This window comes from Bufo bufo, chromosome 3, assembly GCF_905171765.1.
Source record: "Bufo bufo chromosome 3, aBufBuf1.1, whole genome shotgun sequence".
Lineage (NCBI taxonomy): Eukaryota > Metazoa > Chordata > Amphibia > Anura > Bufonidae > Bufo > Bufo bufo.
The window spans coordinates 582,137,574-582,162,930 of NC_053391.1; the positions used below are offsets into that span (position 1 = coordinate 582,137,574).

Consider the following 25,357-nt stretch of genomic DNA (forward strand, 5'->3'; position numbering starts at 1 on the left):
GTAGGACTGGGAGTTGAGCTTGACTCCATCCTCAACCCGAAAAGGCCCCACAAGCTCATCTTTGATGATACCAGCCCAAACCAGTACTCCACCTCCACCTTGCTGGTGTCTGAGTCGGACTGGAGCTCTCTGCCCTTTACCAATCCAGCCACGGGCCCATCCATCTGGCCCATCAAGACTCACTCTCATTTCATCAGTCCATAAAACCTTAGAAAAATCAGTCTTGAGATATTTCTTGGCCCAGTCTTGACGTTTCAGCTTGTGTGTCTTGTTCAGTGGTGGTCGTGTTTCAGCCTTTCTTACCTTGGCCATGTCTCTGAGTATTGCACACCTTGTGCTTTTGGGCACTCCAGTGATGTTGCAGCTCTGAAATATGGCCAAACTGGTGGAAAGTGGCATCTTGGCAGCTGCACGCTTGACTTTTCTCAGTTCATGGGCAGTTATTTTGCGCCTTGGTTTTTCCACACGCTTCTTGCGACCCTGTTGACTATTTTGAATGAAACGCTTGATTGTTCGATGATCACGCTTCAGAAGCTTTGCAATTTTAAGAGTGCTGCATCCCTCTGCAAGATATCTCACTATTTTTGACTTTTCTGAGCCTGTCAAGTCCTTCTTTTGACCCATTTTGCCAAAGGAAAGGAAGTTGCCTAATAATTATGCACACCTAATATAGGGTGTTGATGTCATTAGACCACACCCCTTCTCATTACAGAGATGCACATCACCTAATATGCTTAATTGGTAGTAGGCTTTCGAGCCTATACAGCTTGGAGTAAGACAACATGCATAAAGAGGATGATGTGGTCAAAATACTCATTTGCCTAATAATTCTGCACGCAGTGTGTATAAAAACATCATTTTTCTCAGCAATGCAGGCACATATGAACATGGAACCAACACAGATGTCTTCAGCTGCCGAGCACACATGTAACAGGTCAGCCAGTTTCATAGGTAGAAATCTGCTGACAGATGCCCTTTAATTTGAATGAAGAGAATACTGCTCATTGTAATTCCACAATCTGCTTGACTACTGGAACTGACAGCAGAGTGAAATGTTTTTTCTCTCCATTCTAGGAGTTCAGTCCAGGGCCCCCCTAGGAAATCGGGCTTTGGCAGTTGCCTTGTTTGCTGTCCTCTAAAACCTTTCCGAAATAGTGTATGTGTTTTTCGCTGGGACATTTTGAGTTTTCAAGCCGTTAGTGTACATTTTTGGAACAAAGTGAACCTCTGAGGCAATACACAGAGACATTTTTAAAATACTTGGTAATGACTTTACAACTTTCCATGGTTTTCTCACCCATGGTACACTAAGCAGAAGGAAATGTCAACTTCCGATATGAAAACCTCAAGACAGTGTAGTTCAGTGAAGCAGACGCTGGCAGAAATAAAAATATCCCTTTTACTAGACACTTTGATGCCAGGCAGACTCTTCATGTTGTGGTTTATTAGATTGACTCAGAGGCTCCATAGAGCCAATAAAAAAAAAGCATGTACTACCCATACTACCTGGGTAGCGGGCAGCTCCTCTACAAAAACACTGTACAGGGGAGCAGCTTGGTTTACCACAAGTAGATGATCAGGTGAACAATTGCAATTAAGAATACTCATTTCCATTCTGATCTTAGCCCCACATACAGGTGCCCATTGATCAGCTTTCCAACAAGCAAATGCTTCTACAGTATGTTCGCTGATCGGACCTTTTATGTGCCTATAAAAATTAAATCATTTGTCGGCATCAGCACATCGCTGGGATTTGCTACCAACAATAATGGAAATTAATCCACATAAGAAAGATTATAAGTAGTGCCTGATTGTCCACGCTTTCATCCGTTTGTTCAGACAATTGTCTGCCCGTGTAAAAGGCTATATCGTCAATCGGCGCTTATTAAAGTCAGAAATCTGTCCGTGTAAATGGACCCTTTCACACGAGCGAGTATTCAGCGCGGGTGCAATGCGTGATGCAAACGCATTGGGCCCACACGGAATCCGGACCCATTCATTTCAATGGGTCTGTGTACATGAGTATTGGTTTTCATGCATCACTTGTGCCTTGCGTGAAAATCGCAGCATGTTCTATATTCTGCTATTTTCAAGCAACGATGGCCCCATAGAAGTCAATTGGGCTGCATGAAAATCGCATCGCATCTGCAAGCAAGTGTGGGTGCGATGCGTTTTTCACGGATGGTTGCTAAGAGATGTTGTTTGTAAACATTCAGTTTTTTATCACGCGCGTGCAAAACGCATTAAATCGCATTGCACCCGCGCAATAAAAACTGAACAACTGAACAGGATCGCAAACAAAACTGAATGCACTTGCTTTCAAAATCGCGCAGTTTTCACTGAATGCATCCGCAACGCATCCGGACCTAATCTGGACACGCTTGTCTTCAAGGGCCTTTAGGGTTATGGCCACACGGTCAGGTATCTGAATGCAGTTTTGGAAGCTAAATTCAGAAGTGGATCATAAACAGACAGAAAGTATGAAGGACAGATACGACTTCTACCCTATTTTGAATTCACTCCTGGTTTTGGCTCCCAAAACTGCATGCAGAAACTTCACTGTGTGGTCGTACCCTTACGCCTCGTCCACATTTCTGTTTTTTACTGACGTGTGCTGTCCGCGTTTTCCCCGGACAGCACAAGTACCCATTGATTTAAAGAGGACCTTTCACTTGTATACAAACTAAAAACCATCTATATCAGTGGGCAGAGCGGCGCCCAGGGGTCCCCCTGCGCTTACTAGTATGTCTGGGCGCCGCTCAGTTCGCCCGGTATAGGCTCCGGTGTCTGCGCTCACTGGACTGATTTTTTGTATGAGGCGTGTCCCTTGCTGCAGCGCTGGCCAATCGCAGCGCACAGCTCATAGCCAGGCTATGTCCCCACACCAGCCATCAGCTAAAAGATAGCAGAGGTAGTGAACTCCACAGGGGTTCTGGCTTCAAGGAGGCCACATGCGTATGAATTCACACCTCAACCAGCCAGTACAGAGGCCAGCTAATCCTACAGGAAAACCTCTCTGTAGAGGGTCTCAGCCCTTGCCCAGATCTTATATTTCCCCCCAGACATTATGAATCGCCCGTCCATCCCAGACATAAGTTAAATATATTTATGCGATCCTAGGGCAAAGACGAACATGCCCATGGTCATAGGTTGGAGGTCGGGTGCCAGGGAAGGGATATATACATATCTCATCACAGAAACCCAATAGTGGTACCATGCTTGGACTCTAATTGTAGCCAGAACCCAGGCGGGTCTGTTGGTCCCAGAACCATCTCCCTGTGACCTTCTGGTCTGGAGCTATGAACCCTAAAGGGTTTTGTGGGTCATTGAGCTGCCAGGATCAGCAGGGAGGGGGGGACCCTTCCCAGAGGTGGGAAGAGGAGGGGCCGGCTACAGTTTAAAAGGCTTGTGCCAGCAAGCGGGCGTGTCTTTCTCTGAAAGGGGGTCACATCGTGCCATGTGTTTGGAGATACCTGGAAACTGCTGACATTACTGCACCCACGTGACCACAACCAAGGACTACTACATCATAACCCAAAGGAACATTCATCTACCCAGTAACTGACTTGTTACTGTTTCACTGGGGAAGTGACCAGGCTCCCTCAGCTTGTTGCCTCTCTGTGCCCATGTAGACAGGAGAAGTCGGTGTAAACTGTACCAAGCTGACCTTACATGCTCCTCCGGGAGGGCGTAACGTCATGCCTTGGTAACCAGTGACCATACTGCATCTCATGAGCTCGACGTAGTTGCCGTCAAGCTGGCACGAGCGGTGGTATCCCTCACATATTGGTGGCAGCAAAGTGGGATCGAGATACTAGTGTGTGTGAGTGTGGGACCCATACTCCCAGACACTAAAGAGTACAAGCAGTAGCTTTTGCCGCTCGAGTCTTAAGATCAGCTGAACACTAGACAGTCTGAGTGCAAATACAATAAGGTGTGTGTGTGCATCAGGTTGCAGTCTGTGTCAGTTATCATCAGTTGCCATGACGGCCAGTATCACAAGGAGCAAAGCTAAGGAGATAGCCGATGCTATGAATGGTGGTGGGGAGGACGCAGTCCAGATAGGAGGCCGAGAGGAGGTGGAAGGCAACTTTATTCAAGGCGAGGTGGAGCACAGCTAAAGCTCCCCAAGGAGCCAGTTGCCGGAGGTGAGGTCCGCGGTGGGCCTCACTTCACCTGCTCATCCCCCCAGCCTGGCAGGCTCGGCTGCTCTCCTACAAGCTGCCCTGGACCATCTCCAGGCCAGAGACCAAAGAGCCTTTGTGCTGCTCCTGGTGGCGGCAGAGCGTCGGGAGAAAGCAGAGGCTGCAGAGTGTCGCAAGCAAGCAGAAGCTGCAGAACGTCGCGAGCAGGCACAGGCCGAGCGTGAGCACCAGCTACAAGTGTTCCAGCTCCAACTCCAGCAGCCCTCTTCAGCCCAATGTGGGTCTCCAGAGATCCAGATTCCCGAACTGCGGGCTGAGAACTTCCCCCTGCTGGACAAAGATGGGGACTTGAACACTTTATTGTTGGCATTTGAGACGGCCTGCCATCAGTACCAGCTGCCGGAGGACCAGTGGGTCAGATTCCTGATGCCACGTCTCAGGACAAAAGCCCTTGAAATCTTCGGGTACCTGCCCAGCGAGACCATCCTGAGCTATGAGGACATCAAGCAGGCTCTGGTACGGCAGTAGAACCTGACCCCTGAGACATACCGGAAAAACTCAGTAGTTTGCAGAGGGGTTCTACCCAGAGCTGGGCCGATCACATGCGGGCCTTGCTGAGAGCGGTCGACCAATGGACCACAGGATTGGAGCTCACCACTGTCCAGCAGCTGAAGGAGCTCATTGCCACAGAGCAGTTCTTGTGGAATTGCCCAGAGAACCTACAGCAGTACCGCCGCGACCGGAAGCCAAAGGGGGCCTCTGCAACAGACATAAGTCAAATATATTTATGCGATCCTGGGGCAAATATGAACATGCCCATGGTCATAGGTTGGAGGTCGGGTGCCATGGAAGAGAGATATACATATCTCCCCACAGAAACCCAATAACGGTACCATGCTTGGACTCTAATTGTACCCGTAACCCAGACGGGTCTGTTGGTCCCAGAACCATCTCCCTGTGACCTTCTGGTCTGGAGCTATGAACCCTAAAGGGTTTTGTGGGTCATTGAGCTGCCAGGATCAGCAGGGAGGGGGGACCCTTCCCAGAGGCGGGAAGAGGAGGGGCCGGCTACAGTTTAAAAGGCTTGTGCCAGCAAGCGGGCGTGTCTTACTCTGAAAGGGAGTCACATTGTGCCATGTGTTTGGAAAGACTTGTAAACTGCAATATTCTTTGTGTATAGTGTGTTATCTAGTGTGCTCTTAAGGTGATTAAATATATAATTTAATCTTGTGCTGTCTTGTATCTCGATCACGAATCCCCACATCCGTGTTTCGTCCACATTCTTGCACCTCATAAGGGGCATTAAACAGGTTCAACCAGACTGCATTTTGGCTACCCTTGATGTTGTAAGCCTCTACACATCCATTACACACAGCAAGGGTCTAGCTGCCACTAAGAGATTACTCGAGACAACGGGCACCAGACCTGAAATCTCCTCACTGTGTATGGACCTCCTCCAAATTGTACTTACCCAAAATTACTTTCTATTTGAAGACACATTCTTCATTCAAAAACAAGGGACCGCGATGGGGGCACACATGGCACCACCATACGCCAACTGCTACATGGCCACGCTAGAGGAGGACCCTATTTACACGAACATAGCATTCCAACAACACGTAGTAATTTGGAAAAGATATATAGACGATGTCTTCTGCATATGGAACAGCACTACAGAATCACTACAAAACTTCCTCACCTACTTGAATTCCATCCGGCCTGAACTTCAGTTCACCCTACACCATAGCAGTACATCAGTTAACTTTCTAGACACTACAGTCTCCAAGGATCTCGACGGCACTTTACATACTGACCTCTACACTAAACCGACCGACCGCAATAGTCTATTACATTACTCCAGCTTCCATCCTACCAGTATGAAAAAATCCCTTCCACGATCGCAATTCCAAAGAATATCCTGCATAGTCGATAACATGGCAATTAAAGAAAAGAGATTGGACGAAATGTCCACACGCTTCATAAACAGGGGCTATCCCGACACTGTAATAAAAGAATGCCTAAAACCCAGCCAAAAAATCAGGGAAAAACAGACCCAAAGGGTACCCTTTGTGCACACATTTCACCCCTTTGCCCACAAGATACAACACATCTTACGGAAACATTGGCACCTCCTACATCAGGCGTACCCGCACATCGAGGCATTTTCACTTCCGTTCCTACCATGCAATAGAAGCCCCAAAAATCTAAAAGACATGCTTGTGAGGGCAGATGTGGGCTCCAACATCAAGAACCCAAGACAACTATTCCTACAAACACAACGCAAGGGCACTTTCCTCTGCTTGCATTGTACGCAATGTTCACATGTCACAAAGGGGGACAAAATCTTCCACCCTCTTACAGGCAGGGCCGATCCTACACGGGGTGCAGTGGGTGCCCCGCACCCCAGCGCTGTCACCCGAAAGGCGCCGAGCGCAGGGCCGGACTGGCCTGCCGGGATAGCGGGAAATTTCCCGGTGGGCCGGCAAGCCTGAGTGCCGCAAGGCCGCGGCCCTGGTGACAAGTGGGGGCGGCCGCGGCCGGCGGCAGGGCAGAGCAGGAGATGAGCGCCTCCATTGCGGAAGCGCTCATCTCCATAGTCATCTGTATTGCCGTCCTCAGGACGGCAATACAGATGCCTGTGCTGCGGCAGAGGAGGGAGAGGTGTGTCCCCTCCTGTTCCTCTGATAGGCTGCCGGCTTAGTGCTGGCAGCCTATCAGAGGCCGGTGCAGGCGGCGCGATGACGTCATCGCGTCGCCTGAGCCGTATAGCGAGGGACACAGACGGAAGAGGCGGCCTGCATCGCATCGCATTGCTGGAGGTAAGTATAAGTGTATTATTTTTTTTTTTTTTTTTATATAGGTACAATACTGGGCTGGCACATGATAAGGGGGGGCTACTGGGCTGGCACATAAGGGGGGCTACTGGGCTGGCACATAAGGGGGGACTACTGGGCTGGGCTGGCACATGATAAGGGGGGCTACTGGGCTGGCACATGATAAGGGGGGACTACTGGGCTGGCACATGATAAGGGGGGACTACTGGGCTGGCACATGATAAGGGGGGACTACTGGGCTGGCACATGATAAGGGGGGCTACTGGGCTGGCACATGATAAGGGGGGACTACTGGGCTGGCACATGATAAGGGGGGACTACTGGGCTGGCACATGATAAGGGGGGACTACTGGGCTGGCACATGATAAGGGGGGCTACTGGCACATGATATGGGGGGCTACTGGCACATGATATGGGGGCACTCTGGCTACTGGCACATGATATGGGGGCACTCTGGCTACTGGCACATGATAATGGGGGGGATCTGGCTACTGGCACATGATATGGGGGGGGGATCTGGCTACTGGCACATGATATGGGGGGGGGCTCTGGCTACTGGCACATGATAAGGGGGGGGGGCTCTGGCTACTGGCACATGATATGGGGGGCTACTGGCACATGATAAGGGGGGCTACTGGCACATGATAAGGGGGTCTACTGGCACATGATAAGGGGGGCTACTGGCACATAGGGGGGCTACTGGCACATAAGGGGGGCTACTGGCACATGATATGGGGGGCTCTGGCTACTGGCACATGATATGGGGGGGCTCTGGCTACTGGCACATGACATTTATTTTGACTTGTCAAAGCCGTTGACTAAGTTATTGTCAAAGCAAATTGGTGGGGCTGAAGTTGGGGGCTGAAGTTGTTGCCATAGAAACATTGTAAAGGGGAGGAGTTAGTAAGATAACCACGCCCATGTGGGGGGGCGCCAGAAATATTTCTGCACCCAGGCGCCTGTGACCCTAGGATCGGCCCTGCTTACAGGACAAGGAATCCCAATACGGGGTTACTTTACATGTGACTCAACCAATGTAGTCTACACCATCAAATGCCCATGCGGCCTGACCTACGTGGGCGAAACCACACAGACCATTAGGGACAGAATATGCCAGCACAAGTCTAATATCCGATGTGAAAACAACCACCTGCCCATTCCCGCACATTTCACAGCCAAACGTCACACTATCGCCCAACTACGGTTCCAGGTAGTGGAACAAGTAACAGTTCCCAGAAGGGGCGGAGATTTATCACGCCTCCTCATGAGCAGGGAAGCCATGTGGATACACCGCCTTCAAACACTCGAACCAAAGGGTCTAAATCGGGACTATGACATAGGAAGCTTTATATAATCCCTACAGCTCATAGACTTAAACCAATGCGGCGACGCTAACGGTGCCCACGGGCAATCATAAATGAACCTCCATCTATATAATACACAGCATATACACAGCATATACTTTGGGTGCAGATCCATCACATGAACTACCCCATGAACCACAGATAACATATAAGTTACAGACATTGATTTTTCCTAAAATAAACAGCTCTAACAATACCTCTATTCTTATTCTAGAGCAGATATTGATCCTCATCTTAATTCCTAATTGGGAACTGAATAGATCATATCCTTTTAGCCTACTACATTGGTCATCATCTAGAGGTAATTATGACAGACACTGCTCTGATGGACATCCATAGGTAAATATGACAACTATAGACAAACGAATCCATGGTTTCACCAACTAAGAGGTAAATATGATAGATACTCCCCCAATGGACCTCCACAGGTAAATATGACAATTCACGAGCTTTACCCCCCCAAACCACAGTCCCAGCGCTTCCCCCACTATCCTAATAGCTAACTGTTAGCAGGATCGCATCCCGGCGCATGCGCGTCTGCACATAGTGGCAGACAACAGCTGATCACCCCAGCGGCCGCACGGACGCAGCGCGCGCATGCGCAATTACACTTGAGAAGCTCCGGACGCCATCTTCACTTTACCCGGAAGTACGTCAGCTAGGACCCGCCCCTCCAACCACGCTGCGCAGCCGGATCCCACATAAGGGGAACGGAGACACAAGCGGCAGCATGGCATTCCGGAATACAGGCCTCAGCCTCCCGGACCGCACGCCAGATAGGGACACAGAGCCCACACAAACAGCAGCATCCCTGCCGACCACAGAGGAAATTCTTCTCATCCAAGCTTTTTTTCGGATTCGATGCGGCCGTAATCCGGGTAAGAACTGACAATGAATAAGCGGTTACTGAACTACTCTTCTATATGGTATTCATATCGAGACAATAGCCTGTTCTAATATGTTGTATATTCTATACCCAGTCTGACTTAACAATGTGTTGTGAAATCCTTGCCCAGCAGACTCTGCATGTAATTAGACTGTCTAACCACTTGTGATGAAACATTCTTTAGCCTAGAGCATACGATATATAAGCTTATTTATGTACACCACGTTCAATTTTGGTTTCTATAATACGGTCCATAGAATACGGTATTTGCACATTCTCTGTCCCACTCCGCAAATTATGTTCCTTAACCCCACCTACTGCTACCCATTGACCAACTCTGTAACCAGTGAAGCACCACAGTCTCACCATGGAAAAAGCGCACCACCTCAAACCACCTACTGACCACAGACCACTCCGATGATGATCCTGCTGGATCACAGACCACTCCGATGATGATCCTGCTGGATCCCCAGAAGACAGCTAAGACTCTCTTCACGTGCCATATCGACACGTCCCCCTTTTGTATATAATATATTCGATATACTACCTGTTATTTGTCTGTGACGCACCTGTTTGCGATATTATATGTACTATACAATTGATCCTATACCTATTGTGATTATTGTATATTTATCTATGACACTTTGTATGCCTCTCCAGTTACACTGAAGAAGGCTTCTCAGCCGAAAACGTTTTGACTGGAACCGCACTAAAATAAAAGCTTTGCATTGAAACTCAAGTGGAGTACAGGAGTCTTTATATATTACATTTATCCGGTTTGGGAACCATCTCCTAACACCCACGCTATCCAATTGGAGAACCATCCAACCTTTTATCACCGTGTTTCGGCCTAGTTATAAGCTACCGCGGGTTGGTTTCTCACCCTATATAATCCCGTTAGCAGACCGGGCTTATATCAAACGAGAAGCTGGTGGCAGATTTCCGGGCTGAGGAAGCTCTGTTTCACTGGGGCAGTGACCAGGCTCCCTCAGCTTGTTGCCTCTCTGTGCCAGTGTGGACAGGAGGAGTCGGTGTAAACTGTACCAAGCGGACCTTACATGCTCCTCCAGAAGGGCGTAACGTCACGCCTTGGTAACTAGTGACCATACCACGTCTCGTGAGCTCGGCGTAGTTGCCGTCAAGCGGGCACAAGGGATGGTATCCCTCACAAGCACCTTCAACTATGTCCCAATGTCCTGAAGCCTTGGGGCCCAAAGTCCCCCCCCCCCCTCCCCAGCCACACAAGAGAGTAAAGCTAAAATTGATCATGCATTATTAAGAAATTGTGAACCTGTAAAATATATATGTTGCATAAATCTAAGTTGTGTTTGAAAATGGTGGCATATAAATGTTTATAAGGGCTTGCAGTGAGGTCCCTTAGTGCCCCAGTTAGTGAATAGTTGGTAGTCAGAATATTGGTGATATTGTGCTCTTCTAGGGGATTGACATTTTTATCATTTTTGCTGTCTTTTAAGTCATAATATCGCTATTTAAAGTGATTTTCCAGTGAATAGATATTGATGGCCTATCATCAGGATAGGTCATTAATATCAGATCAGTGGAGGTGTGACACTACGCACCCACACCAATTAGCTGTTTTGGGAATCTGCTATCATTGGAAACTATACAGTGGATGTAAGGTTCTGTTCATTCTTTAGTTTCCAGTAGTCTCCAGTGTCGACATACTGCAGCTCAACTCTCATTCACATGTGCTCCGGCACGACCACTACACATTGGATGGCGCATTCTGCATTCGGCTTTGTTCACTGTATAGTCTCTGGTGCCAGTAGCTTCCCAAAACACCTGATCGGTTGGAGTGTGGGATGTTGGGCCCCTACCAATCTGATATTGATGACCTATCGTGAGAATAGACCGCCAATATCTAAATTCTGTAAAACCCCTTTAAACCATGGAATGCCCTATCCATCACAGTTTTGTAGCATATGCCACAGTAGGGATACAGTAAAATGCAAGTGTAATCTTCCTTGAAGATTTCTTGGGGTATCACAATTTCCAATTGAAGCAACTGGAGGGAAATTTTCAAAATAGATGTCATAATAAATAAATAAGTAATAATAAACCCTAGCTACCGATTATGTCAAAACTGCTTCTAAGGCCTCATGCACATGACTGTGTTAGAAATCAGTTTGGTATGAATCTATATTATGGCGTTCATAACCTGTTTGTTAACCCATATGGTACTGACTGTAGATCATACCGGCCAAATCGTCTAAAATGTTTTATGGGACTACTGGAAAAGGGAGGGACCTTCCAGGCTCAAAGAACAAAGAAGAGAAGGTAAATCTCCTGAGTATGACGCAGACATCCTGAAAGCTCTTCTCAAGAAGTACAACATAGTTTGCACCAGTGTCTGGGCAGTGCAGGAAAAGGGAGTAGTGAGTATCTACATATCTTCTATAGTGACTGTCTTAGTTTAAGTTTTCTGATCAGTTTGAGTCCATATTACTTCTAGAGTCTGGGTTTTTTATTACTTAAAGGGGATCTGGTCTGGTATCTGTCATTTTAGATATTGTTCTGTTCTGGTTTTATAATGTTTTTTTTTCTGATTTTAGACCTTGACATAGCAGGAAATAAGACATACAAACAGTGCCTTGAAAAAGTATTCATACCCCTTGAACCTTTCCAAATTTTTTCATGTTACACTCACAAACTTAAATGTATTTTATTGGGATTTTATGTGATAGAACAGCGCAAAGTGGCAAGTATGTGTGAAGTGTGAAGTGAAAAGAACATAAAACATTATCAACATTTTTAATAAATAAAAATCTTAAAAGTGTGGCGTGCATTTGTATTCAGCTCCCCTGAGTCAAAACTTTGTAGGACCACCTGTTGCTGAAATTAAGACTGTAAGTCTTTTGGGGTATGTCGCTACCAGCTTAGCACATCTAGAGGCTGAAATTTTTGCCCATTCTTCTTTGCTAAATATTTCAAGCTCAGTCAGATTGGATGGAACACCAACTTTCAAGTCTGGACTTTGACTAGGCCATTCTAACACATGAATATGCTTTGATCTAAACCATTCTATTGTAGCTCTGGCTGTATGTTTAGTGTCGTTGTCCTGCTGGAACGTGAAACTCCATCCCAAGTCTTTTGCAACCTTTAACAGGTTTTCCTCCAGGATTGCCCTGGATCAAACTCCATCCATCTTCCCATCAGCTCAGACCAGCTTCCTTGTCCCTGCTGAAGAAAAGCATCCCCACAGCATGATGCTGCCACCACCATGTTTCACAGTGGAGATGGTGTGTTCAGGGTGATCTGCAGTGTTAGTTTTCTGCCACACACAGCGTTTTGCATTGAGGCCAAAAAGTTCAACTTTGGACTCATCTAACCAGAGTAACTTTTTCCACATGTTTGCTGTGTCCCCTACATGACTTGTGGCAAACTGCAAACAGGGCGTCTTATGGCTTGCTTTAAAAAATGGCTTTCTTCTTGCCATTCTTCCATAAAGGCCAGATTTGTGGAGTACACGACTTATGGTTGTCCTGTGGACAGTTTCTCCCACCTGAACTGTGGATCTCTAAATCTCCTCAAGAGTGACCATGAGTTTCTTGTTTGCTTTTCTAATTATTGTTTTCCTTTCCTGGGCTGTCAACTTAGGCTAGTTTCACACCTCCAGTGTGAATTCCAGCAGGCTCTTCCGGCAGAGAACAGCCTGCCGGAATTCACAGCATTCGGCCCCATCCAGTATAATGGGTTCCAGCAGAGATCTGGCCGCATTCCAGCAGACAATGTGGAGAACTGGCCGAACACAAACCACTGAATGCTGCGGTTTGTGTCTGGCCAATTCCCAGTATGTCTGGAGGTGTGAAACTAGCTTTAGTTGGACGGCCATGTCTTGGTAGGTTTGTAGTTCTGCCATACTCCTTCCATTTTTGGATGATGGATTGAACAGTGCTCCAGGTTTACAACTTAACCCTGCTTTACACTTCTCCGCAACTTTATCCTTGAACCATCTGGTGTGTTCCTTGGTTTTCATGATGCTGTTTGATCACCAATGTTCACTAACAAACCTCTGAGGCCTTCACAGAACAGCTGTAGTAAAACTGAGAATGAATTACACAGAGGTGGACTCTATTTACTAATTAGGAGACTTCTGAAGGCAATTGGTCACACTGAATTTTATTTAGAGGTATCAGAGTACAGTGAGTTGAATACAAACACAAGCCACACTTTACAAATTTAAACATTTTTAAAACTATGTATCATTTTTCACACATACTTGTTATTTTGTGTTGGTCTATCACATAAAATCCCAATAAAATACATTTAGGTTTGTGGGTGTAATGTGAATAAATGTGGAAAGGTTCGAGGGCTATGACTACTTTTTCAAGGCACTGTACATATAAATGATATAACATATTTTTAATGTATTCTTCATGGTGAACCATGAGTTTTTTTTTTTATTATCACATATGTATATAATGCCACAACACCACTACTTGGAAGGTAATTGGAGGCACTGACCTTAGCTGAGCACCAGACGCAGCTGGGATGGGACTTGATGCACTCTGAGCAGGATAAAGTGTGCTTACAGATGTCTGCAACAAGATAAGAAACCAGGTTACGTAAATCACTCACCACCTATGGACCCATTAACAGCCAACATCTGTCATGTCTAAACAGTCATATTCAATGTTAAAGGGGTTACCCGATATCTGAAATATCCCCCCCAATGCCCGGGCCAGCTCCCCAGCAACCGCGTCGCTCCAGATCCCTGCTCGTCCACAGCTGCATCTTCCCGTTGCTTGGATCAAAACATCTGGCGACGGGGGGAGCAGCCAATACACAAAAATCCTTGTTTCCCGGTGGCAGATTATGCTGAGTAAACACCCTCTGCTGCCGGGAAAATGACAAGTTGGGCCAGCTCAACATTATTATACAATGACATTATATACAGCGGCACTGTAGGAAACGGATGGAGCGGCTGCCGGGCCTCGTCTGAGAGCTCGATCTTGACTAGCCACAAGAGTGAGGGTTGCACGTGAGTTGGGGGTTCCAAAGAAATTGCTGGTGGGAAGCCCCATTAAACAATTTGCTGTGGAGCTCAGTCAATTGTAGTTACTCCACTGTTTACAGGGTTCACTATTTCATTTATACTATTGAATTATCACATACAGAAGTTTGCACTTGAGGAGTAGGTTGACATTACATTACATTACAGTTGTTTAAACTAGCCACACATGTTCAAGGACACTGGGCAATGGAGAATAGATCTTTCTCGGAAAGATAGTTTGTGGAGTAGTGACTATTTGATGAAAATTTTAGCCTCACGCACTGTAGAGATGTCTGCAGCAGGCTTTATGGCGGCATATCAAGGTCTGAACATTGTGTCCGAGTGTACCATTCTCCGTTGGCAAGCCATATATTTACAGAGCTATTCTCTCCTAGAAGAAATACTATGATTGTTGTCTATTCTCTAATGGGATATGTCAGATGAATTTTTGAAGTCTAAGATGTCCCATCCTTTATCGTGTCTGGAGTCACTGTCAGAAATGTCTAGCAGTGGTTTGTCACTACTGATATAAACATATATGCCTTTTCTCAAAGGACACATATAATGGATCAGCCATGTGGCCTCTATTCAAAAGCTGAGCTGGACAGGCCCCAGCCCAAGTTCTTGCAATTGGCAGTAGCTACATCAGTTGTCCTTCACCGTTCAGATATTATTTGTATGTCCTAGCAATTTGCTATCAATGTATTTAGTGAGACAGCTTCTTTTAATGCCCTAGAACTAAAGCAGTTCTGTATGAAGGAATAATCCAAAAGCTACCAAGCTGATGTGTAGGACATTTACTGCAAATTACTGATTGTAGGTTCACACCTAGTACTAAGTGCAGAATGGACAATTCCAGAATCTAACATGGGGGGAAATCACTTCCCTTTATATATTGATCATAAAATCCTTAACAGGACAAACAACACTCACGCATTTCAGGGCTCACATGGCACTTAGTAGTCATAGCAAAAGGTGAGCTGGACTATACCTTGCCTTTGTAGTATTGTGCTGCAAGTTAAAGTGGCTTTTCTGGACCCAGCAGGACCCATCATCCCATCTTAATTACCTTGCATGCTGAAGAAAGTTAGGAAAGTTCCCATTATACTTACTGTCTTGAAGTTGTGTGGATTGGGCACTCTGGAACCCAGTCACGTGATGCACCTCTCTTCAGAAATTCTACATCTGCTGATGTGAAGTCCCCACCGGGGGAAATTATTCTCAGGGCCCAAATTCCATGTCATCAATAAAGTCTAATAAGTTTTGATTCAAAGAAATAGACCCTAGTGCCAAGGTAGTGGCTCCAAAGGCAGCTCCAAATCTTGCGGCTCACTATGATATCAAAGACTGGGTCCACCAGAAGGTCCTCTGGTACTGTGATGGGCCAGTCCAGCGCTGATACCAGGTTTCCCATATGGTCTATGGACAGGCATTTCACTTTCATAGCCAAAGACTATGCAGCTCCCTGAATCAACCAAATTTTTTTGCATATGCACCAGAATACAAATAGTTCGGGCCTCATCCATGGCAAGCACCCTGGGCTGTAGAAATGACATCTCATCTATAGACCAAACCAGAAACCTGGTATCCAGACTTAAGGATGTGAAGAGAGGCCTCTCTGAAGAGAGGCGTATCACGTGACTGAGCTCCAGAGCAACAAATCCACACAGCTTTGAGACAGTAAGCATATTGGAAGCTTTCTTCTGCAGGTAAGTTATAACTAATTAAGGTAGTTTGATGGATCCAGCTGGAAAACCCCTTTAAGTAGTATTTGATATATATGACATTTTTGCCATTTTGTCAAGGTTCCAATTGGCAGTTTTGAAAGAAACAATTCTAGGAAACAACAAGCCTAAATATATGCAGATTTCAAGGTGTAAATGGGATTTTCAGAATATTAATGGGTAACTAGACATGAGCAAATTGATCTTGAACAAACAAAATTTGTTATAAATTTCCTAAACATTTTGAATTTTAGAAAATTAGAATTGTTTTTAATTAGTTTCAGACAAATTGCTCAAAGTATCAGTCACCAATATATAGGTCAGAAGACAGAGAAGAGGTCGTCTGCCACCACAAAAGGATACTTTTTTTGGACCTTTTTTAATTTTAAAAAATCTGACAGCGCAGTGTGTTATTAAGTCTGTTTGTTACCACCATCTACCATGCGTTTACCCATAGCCATATATGTTGTTGTCACTTTGACATTACTAATGATGTTTTGGAGTTAAATAGATTGAAAGGGGTTGGATACAGTTCTAGGAGACCCCATGGTGTCATACAGGACTTTTCAGGGCAATTGGGCCACTATCGATTTGGGTGGAATTTAATCAGACCGAACCGAATCTGACAGCCAATTCGACTAAATCGGACCTGAAACAAAGTTCAATAAATTCTCTCATTTTTACATGTAACATCTGTCTCACACCACAATATAGGTTCCTTATTTTTTTCAGTCTGACATTTGATGTACTTTGTTCCCTTTATCTTTATGACTTACATGGAGGTTTGTTCACAGAGTGTCATTTCAGTATTTTCGGCATGTACATGTGTTATTTGGTAACTTTGTACGAGCGTCACTAAGACGTGCGTTCTTTCACTTTCAGATCCTGTCCGTTCCTCGTTCTCGCACGTGTCTCGCCTCACGTCGTCTCTCACTTCAGTCCTTCTATTGTCTGTGGTTTTAGTAACATTATTTCCCATTTTCGTGTAGAGGAAGCAGTCATATTCGTAGTTGGTAAGAAATACAGTAACTCATTCTGTTACTACGGTTTGTAGTTTGTAGTGTCTTTTCCCACAGAGTTACAAAATGTGCAGTTAGCAACCATATACTTTACATAGTGACATGCAAATACATTTCCCCTCATTTCATGTTAAAATATGAAACTTCCTTTTAAAGGGGTTCTCCGGGCTTTTGTTCCCTTCCTGACGCAGCCATTTTCAGTTTTTTTATTTTTGTTTTTTCCTGGAGGCTGGAGCCATAAGATTTTTATTTTACGTAGTCGTATGTGGCCTTGTTATTTTGTGGGACAAGTTGTACTTTCTATTTGCACCATTATATATTGCATACAATGTAGTGGGAAACTGGAAAAAAATGAAATTTGTTAGTGTTGAGCGCGAATATTCGAATAGCGAATTTTAATTGCGAATATCGGCACTTCGAGAATTTGCGAATATTTAGAATATAGTGCTATATATTCGTAATGATGAATATTCGTCATTTTTTTCCATCTGAACACATGATTACTCCCTGCTTCTTGCTTGTGGGCCAAGGACGTCATTGGCCCACAAGCAAGAAGCAGGGAGGAATCATGTGTTCACTTCAGATGGAAAAAAATGATGAATATTCTAAAAAATTTATATATAGCACTATATTAAATATAGTGCTATATATTCATTTTTTAGAATATTCGTCATTTTTTTCCATCTGAACACATGATTCCTCCCTGCTTAAGTTGCTTGTGGGCCAATGACTCATTGGCCCACAAGCAAGAAGCAGGGATGAATCATGTGTTCAGATGGAAAAAAATTACGAATATTCTAAAAAACAAATATATAGCACTATATTCTATAGTGCTATATATTCGTTTTTGACCCACGCCTGTATTGAGCGTGCAATATTCACATATTACGCGATCATTACCTTGCCGTTTTTCACGTAAAAAAAAAATAGAATATACGAATTCGCGAATATATGACGAATATTCTACAAATTTTCGCGAAATATCACGAATTCGAATATGACCCCTGCCGCTCATCACTAAAATTTGTATGAAAATTGTAAATCGGAAATTGAAAATAAATAACTGAATTCTGCCATAGTTTTATGGGTTTTGTTTTTATGGTGTTCCTGATGCAGTAAAACTGACCTGTTACTTTCATTCCCTGGGTCAGTAGGATTATAACGATACCACATTTATATAGTTTTTATTGTGTTTTAATACTTAAAATAAATAATAACTTAGAGAAAAATAATTTTTTCTTTGCATTGCCATATTCTGACCCTGATAATTTATTTAATATTTATGTCTACAGAGCTGTGTGAGGGCTCATTTTTTGCGGGGTGATTGATACTATTTGGGGGTCTGTATGACTTTTCAATAATTTTTCGGAGATGAAGCAACAAAAAAACTGTGAATGGGACATTTTGATTTTTCCCTGTTAAAACTTTCACTGTATGGTATAAATATTTTTATATTTTAATAGTTCAAGCATTTTGGGATGTGGTGATGCTAATGATCTTTATTTTTTATTGGTTATTTATTTTTAAAATGGGGAAAGGGGGTTATTCGAATTTTTGTAGTTTTGCAACAGCTGGAGGGCCGCAGGTTGAACTTCCCTGGATTATGGCATTGGATAGGTTAAAAGGAATGTGTTATCAGAAAATGACCTATTGTTTAAATATATTTTTTTTGAATTTGCGGTGACTTTTTAAAAATGTTTCCCATGTTACTATCTATATTTAACAAAAATGTATATAATCCTGCAATTTTCACTCTGACCACTAGGTCTACAAAATTTCTTGTTCTGTACAGGTTAAGGTGGCTTTACACTGCCTGATTGTCAGGCAGATTCATATGAACGCTTGTTCCCAATAATCTGCCCAATCGTTCATGAAGTTGCAGCAAGCCCCTGAGGAGCTGGGGCAGAGAATGGGAGTAGTAGTGGCCCTGATGATGATGTGTCATGGTTTAGGGTGCATTTACACCAACAGATTATCTGACAGATTTTCTGACTAATCATTGGTCAGGTGAACGTTTACACACACAGATCTTTTGTTATACATATCAACTTTTGGTCTAATTGGACAGAAATTGGTCAAATAATCTGTTGGTGTCAATGCACCCTTATTCCCTTAGGCCATCGCTCACTGGGGTCAGTGAAGGAGGGACACCTTATATTCCCTCGGTGCACTCCCTGTAGCTAAGGCTCCTGCCTGATAGTAGTTTGGGGTGCCCTTGATATTAAATGTCCACATGGGTGCGAGCGCGAGGCAGGGCTTGAAATGGTGCAATGGCCAGTGTGTGGTGTTAGAAGATTTAGTACCCAGGCCAGATTAATCAAGCGAAAGTCTCTCTTTACTGTGTAAAATATAGGAGTTGTAGTACATCCGGCAATTATCTGTACATAGTGCAAATTATTCCCAGATGTCCAAGCATGACCTAAGCAAGTAGTGTGCAGCAATGGCCCTGTGAGTTTCTGGGACTGGTATCTTATAGTCTCATAGTAGTGTCAAATCATTTGCACAAAGGAGGACCTACATCAACATAGAAGAGGATTCTTTACGGTAAGGGCAGTGAGACTATGGAACTCTCTGCCTGAGAAGGTGGTGATGGTGAGTTCACTAAAAAGGGGCTTGGATGTATTTCTGGAGGCTATAGGGGAGAGGGGTCGTTGATCCGGGGAGTTATTCTGATTGCCTGATTGGAGTCGGGAAGGAATTTTTTCCCCTAAAATGAGGAAAATTGGCTTCTATATCATGATGATTTTTTCCCTTCCCGCTGGATCAACTTTGCAGGATAACAGACTGAATTGGATGGGGGGGATGTCTTTTTTCAATGATACAAACTATGCTACTATGTAAGGCCAAATACACACTTCAGTTATTTGGTCAATTATTTCCATCAGTTATTGTGAGCCAAAACCAGTAGTGAAACCCACTCAGAGATAAGGTGTAATATAAAAACCTGCATCTTCTGTGTTTTTGACACACACCCGGTTTTGGCTCACAATAACTGATCGAAATAACTGTAGTTACTTACCCTACCTATATATTAGAGTCAGATGACAAAAGATGCCATCCTATTGTCCCAAGAAGAAGAGCATTTCTGTACCCCTGGGTGAGCCCCGTCAGATCCTGAGTGTCTGCTACAACTGTAGCTGCACCCATTATATAGAGGAAATACAGATCATAGCATTCAAGACACTATACAGAAAGGATCATCTTTATGTGCATCATCAAAATTCATAGGTAGAAAATTATAACAAATTGTTTGCATGAAGCCTGCAGTCACACCCTGTCCACAAACCACATCTGTTTCACATCATTTTGCAGGTTTTCTAGATCTTTTAGATTTTCTCATCGGCATGTTTCATGTAAGTGAAAAAAATAATCTAAGGGTAGGGTCAGAAATCTGGTAGCCTGATCCGACAGAGGAACAGGCTACTGGATTTCATCGTATCTGGCACAGCCGGATACTGCCGTTCACTGCTGTATCCCTTTTGACTGTAATGGGATCTGACGGGGATCTGGCTGCATTCCACCAAAATGCCAGCTTTGGACTGGACAAAAAGTCAGATCCCTGCCAGATCCGGTGATAACGAAATATTGTTTTGACTCAAAAAACTGAAGAAATTTTAACCTCTAAAAAATCCTTAGCTAAAGGTTTACTACCAGGTTTGCCAGTCCATGTTCCTGAGTGGAGTAGTTTTCACTCTGCTTTTACTCCTGTTTCCAGGTAAAAAAAAGTTGTTAAATGTGTTGTGCCCAATTTCCTGGCCTGGCATGCCCCCATCACTCCACTTCCAAGTGGTAGGCATGGTGTAAAAACACCTGTGCAACAAAATATTGTCGCATGGCAGTTCAAAAAGTCCCAAAACAGGGTCTTGCGACTTTTTTTTTTTACTGAAGAAATTGGTGTAATGCTGACTGTAAATGACCCCCAGTGTGCTGCTGCATATAGTTTATTACATCATGGTGATCGGGCGGGCACCAGAGAGGTGCGCGCCAGATCACTTCAGGGGTCCAGCTGTCACTGATAACGGCGCCCCTGCTGTATCTGCCAGCATCACTGTAAAAGCTGATGCCGGCGGATTACCCCTTCTATGCTGTGGTCAGCGCTGACCGCGGCATAGAAGGGGTTTGCGGTCAGTGTAGGAGCCCATCAGGTCACCGCGCTGCTGTGGCGGGGACCTGATGGGTGAGAAGGCAGTCCGATGCCTTGCAGAGGCATCGGGACCTGCCTTCTATGTAAGCCGAGGAGAGCCAGCCCCAGGCTTAGTCTCCTAGGCAACCTGTTAGTGTATTACTCAGTGTAAGGCTACATTCACACGAACGTTGTGTTTTGCGGATCCACAAAACACGGATACTGGCCCATGTGCGTTCCACAATTTGCAGACCGCACATGCCGCGGCTATCATAGAAAATGCCTATTCTTGTCTGGAATTGCAAACAAGAATATAATAATTTCTACTTTTTTTGGGGGGCCGCAGCATGGAGCAACCATAGAAATGAATGGGTCCGCACCCGTTCCGCAATTTTGCAGACTCATTTATACGGTCGTGTGAATGTAGCCTAATAGGCTAATAGCCAATGCATTACAATACAGATGTATTGTAATGCATTGCAGACCCCCAAAAGTTGAAGTCCCAGAGTAAAGTTTCAAGTAAAAAAGGAGAGAAAAGCCATTTTTGTCACCTTACATCATAAAAAGTGCAACACCAAGTGATCAAAATGGTACCAATAGAACCGCCACCTCATCCCGTAAAAAATGAGCCCCTACATAAGACAATCGCCCAAAATTTTTAAAAAAAACTATGACTCTCAAAATATGGAGACACTAAAACATCATTTTCTTTTTGTTTCAAAAATGCTATTATTGTGTTAAAGTGAAAAAAAAAAGTAGACATAATAGGTATTGCCGAGTCCGTAACTACCAGCTCTATAAAAATATCACATGATTTAACCCTTCAGGTGAACGTCGTTAAAAAAAAAAAAAAAACTGTTCCAAAAAAAGCCTTTTTTTGTCACCTTACATCACAAAAATTGCAACACCAAGCGATCAAGAAGGCGTATGCCCCCCAAAATAGTGCCAATTAAACCGTCACCTCATCCTGCAAAAAATGAGTCCCTCTCTAAGACAATCGCCCAAAAAAAACAAAAAAACTATGACTTTCAGACTATGGAGACAAAAATGCTTTTATTATGTAACACTTAAATAAATAACAAAAGGTATAAATATTAGGTATTGCCACGTCCTTAACGACCTGCTCTATAAAAACATCACATGACCAAATCCCTCAGGTGAACGCTGTAAAAATAAAAACGGTGCCAAAACAGCAAATTTTTTGGTCACCTTGCCCCATAAAGTGTAATAATTAATGATCAAAAAATCATATGTACCTAAAAATGGTACCAATAAAAACGTCAACTCTTCCTGCAAAAAACGAGCCCCTGCACAAGATGATCGGCAGAAAAATATAAAAAAATATGGCGTTCAGAAAATGGAGACACAAAAACATAATTTGTTTTCAAAAATGCTTTATTATGTACAACTGAAATAAAGAAATTAGACATATTTGATATCATCGCGTCCGTAATAACCTGCTCTATAAAAATAGCACATGATCTAATCTGTCAGATGAACATTGTAAAAAATAAAAATGGTGCCAAAACAGACTTTTTTTGTTACCTTGCCTCACAAAAAACTTAATATAGAGCGATTAGAAATCATATGTACCCCAAAATAGTACCAATAAAACTCTCACCTTATCCCACAGTTTCCAAAAATGTGGTAACTTTTTGGGAGTTTCTACTTAAAGTCGGTTTTGTAAATTTTCTTAAAAATTTTAAGAATTTCTTCTAAAATACTAAGCCTTCTAACGTCCTAAAAAATAAAATGACATAGGGGGACGGAGTCTGACCACTAATGGAGGAAGACGTGTGAGAGTACAACTCCTCCAAAACAGTCCCTGCAAGCAGCCTGAAAATCACCGTATCCAGGTATAACATGGTCAAATACGGCAAGGATAGGAGGTCTGACCAGCCAGGTGCACAACAGCATAAAAAAAAAACGTTCGGACCTTCACTGATTCCTGCAACAGAAGACCTCGAGCTCCCAGCCCAAGTCTGCAAAGATGGCACCTGAGGAGTTGGCGGCAGAGGAGAGACAGAGCTGCAGCAAGTGAACAAGGGGACTCTGACTTAGCTGCTACCTGCAAAGCTTTCTTCAACCATCACCCAGGCACTAGGCCCTGTTCTAACTGAGCTTTCGGAGATTCAAACAAAAATCAAACACATCAGGGCGAGCGTAGAGGGCCTAGAAGCCACGTGCCTCTGCCATCATGGCGCATTCCACAGCCCTCGAGTCGCGATCCACGGAGCACCTCGCTCACATCAATAAGGCGCTAACCTTAATAGAAGATTAGGAGAACAGGAATAGAAGATTAAATATTCGTATTAAGGGACTACCCGAATCCTGGTCTTCTGACTCACTACGTAAAGTGGCACTCGAGGTCTTCACAAAGCTTATTGGGGAACCAGCTGCACAGGGAGTTATCATCGACAGGATTCACAGATTTCATAGGCCCAAGCCACCTCCATCAGATCCTCCCTGAGATGTAATATGCGGCCTGCTCTCCTTTGTGCACACAGCCAAGAACTTAAAAGCGGCGAGAGAAAAGGCCCCTGTGTTGTATGCCGGATCAGAGCTCGCCAAGATGTAGCTCTATCCATACTTGCAAAACGGAGAATCCTCCAACCTCTTTTGGAGCAACTACGCATGAAAAATGTAGCCTACTCCTGGCTATACCCGTTTGGTCTCTCGACCACACATAATGGTCGGCGCCTGAGAGTTAACACCCAATATGACCTCTCTACCGTGTGGAAAGCCCTGGATATAGCCTCGATCAAGATACCTTCCTGGATGCCGGTGGACACCAATATCTTCTTTCCCTCGCTGCCTCGACCAGAGCCATGGCAATCAGTATCCAAGGGCAAGCGCCAGTGATTCGGACCCCACACGTAGAGTATTAATAATCAAGGGAGATATATATACAGTACAGACCAAAAGTTTGGACACACCTTCTCATTCAAAGAGTTTTCTTTATTTTCATGACTATGAAAATTGTAGATTCACACTGAAGGCATCAAAACTATGAATTAACACATGTGGAATTATATACATAACAAACAAGTGTGAAACAACTGAAAATATGTCATATTCTAGGTTCTTCAAAGTAGCCACCTTTTGCTTTGATTACTGCTTTGCACACTCTTGGCATTCTCTTGATGAGCTTCAAGAGGTAGTCCCCTGAAAATGTTTTCACTTCACAGGTGTGCCCTGTCAGGTTTAATAAGTGGGATTTCTTGCCTTATAAATGGGGTTGGGACCATCAGTTGAGTTGAGGAGAAGTCAGGTGGATACACAGCTGATAGTCCTACTGAATAGACTGTTAGAATTTGTATTATGGCAAGAAAAAAGCAGCTAAGTAAAGAAAAACGAGTGGCCATCATTACTTTAAGAAATGAAGGTCAGTCAGTCAGCCGAAAAATTGGGAAAACTTTGAAAGTAAGGGCTATTTGACCATGAAGGAGAGTGATGGGGTGCTGCGCCAGATGAGCTGGCCTCCACAGTCACCGAACCTGAACCCAATCGAGATGTCTTGGGGTGAGCTGGACCGCAGAGTGAAGGCAAAAGGGCCAACAAGTGCTAAGCATCTCTGGGAACTCCTTCAAGACTGTTGGAAGACCATTTCAGGGGACTACCTCTTGAAGCTCATCAAGAGAATGCCAAGAGTGTGCAAAGCAGTAATCAAAGCAAAAAGTGGCTACTTTGAAGAACCTAGAATATGACATATTTTCAGTTGTTTCACACTTGTTTGTTATGTATATAATTCCACATGTGTTAATTTATAGTTTTGATGCCTTCATAGTCATGAAAATAAAGAAAACTCTTTGAATGAGAAGGTGTGTCCAAACTTTTGGTCTGTACTGTATATATATATATATATATATATATATATATATATATATCAGTTAGGTCGATTGACAGGCTATGTGACAAGCTACATGATCTACACTTGGTAGAAGTCTGGAGATCTTGCAACCCATCCACGAGAGATTTTACTTTCCATTCCACCCCTCACAACTCTTTCCAACGTGTAGACTAAATCTTTGTATTGGCACCTGCTCTATCCCTCTTTTCATCAGCACAAATAGGCTTCATCCCCATCTCCGACCATGCCCCATGTTCTGTGATAGGACTCCTATCCCAAGTCCCTCGAGGAGTATGGATCTGGAGACTCAATGAATCTCTACTTCATTCTGATGTTCACCAGACTTCTGTCAGACAACACCTACAATCATTCTTTGACACTAACTCCTCCCCACAACT

General features: G+C 44.2%; 1 protein-coding gene across 1 annotated transcript in view; it reads right to left on the reverse strand.

The window, feature by feature from the left end:
• Nucleotides 1–25,357, reverse strand: part of ITGB7 (integrin subunit beta 7) — a 140,164-nt gene that overhangs the window by 35,666 nt on the left and 79,141 nt on the right. Inside the window, exon 3 of the mRNA XM_040425792.1 lies at nucleotides 13,715–13,788. Within this exon, the coding sequence (XP_040281726.1) occupies nucleotides 13,715–13,788 (74 nt within the window). The remainder of the gene's footprint in view (nucleotides 1–13,714; nucleotides 13,789–25,357) is intronic.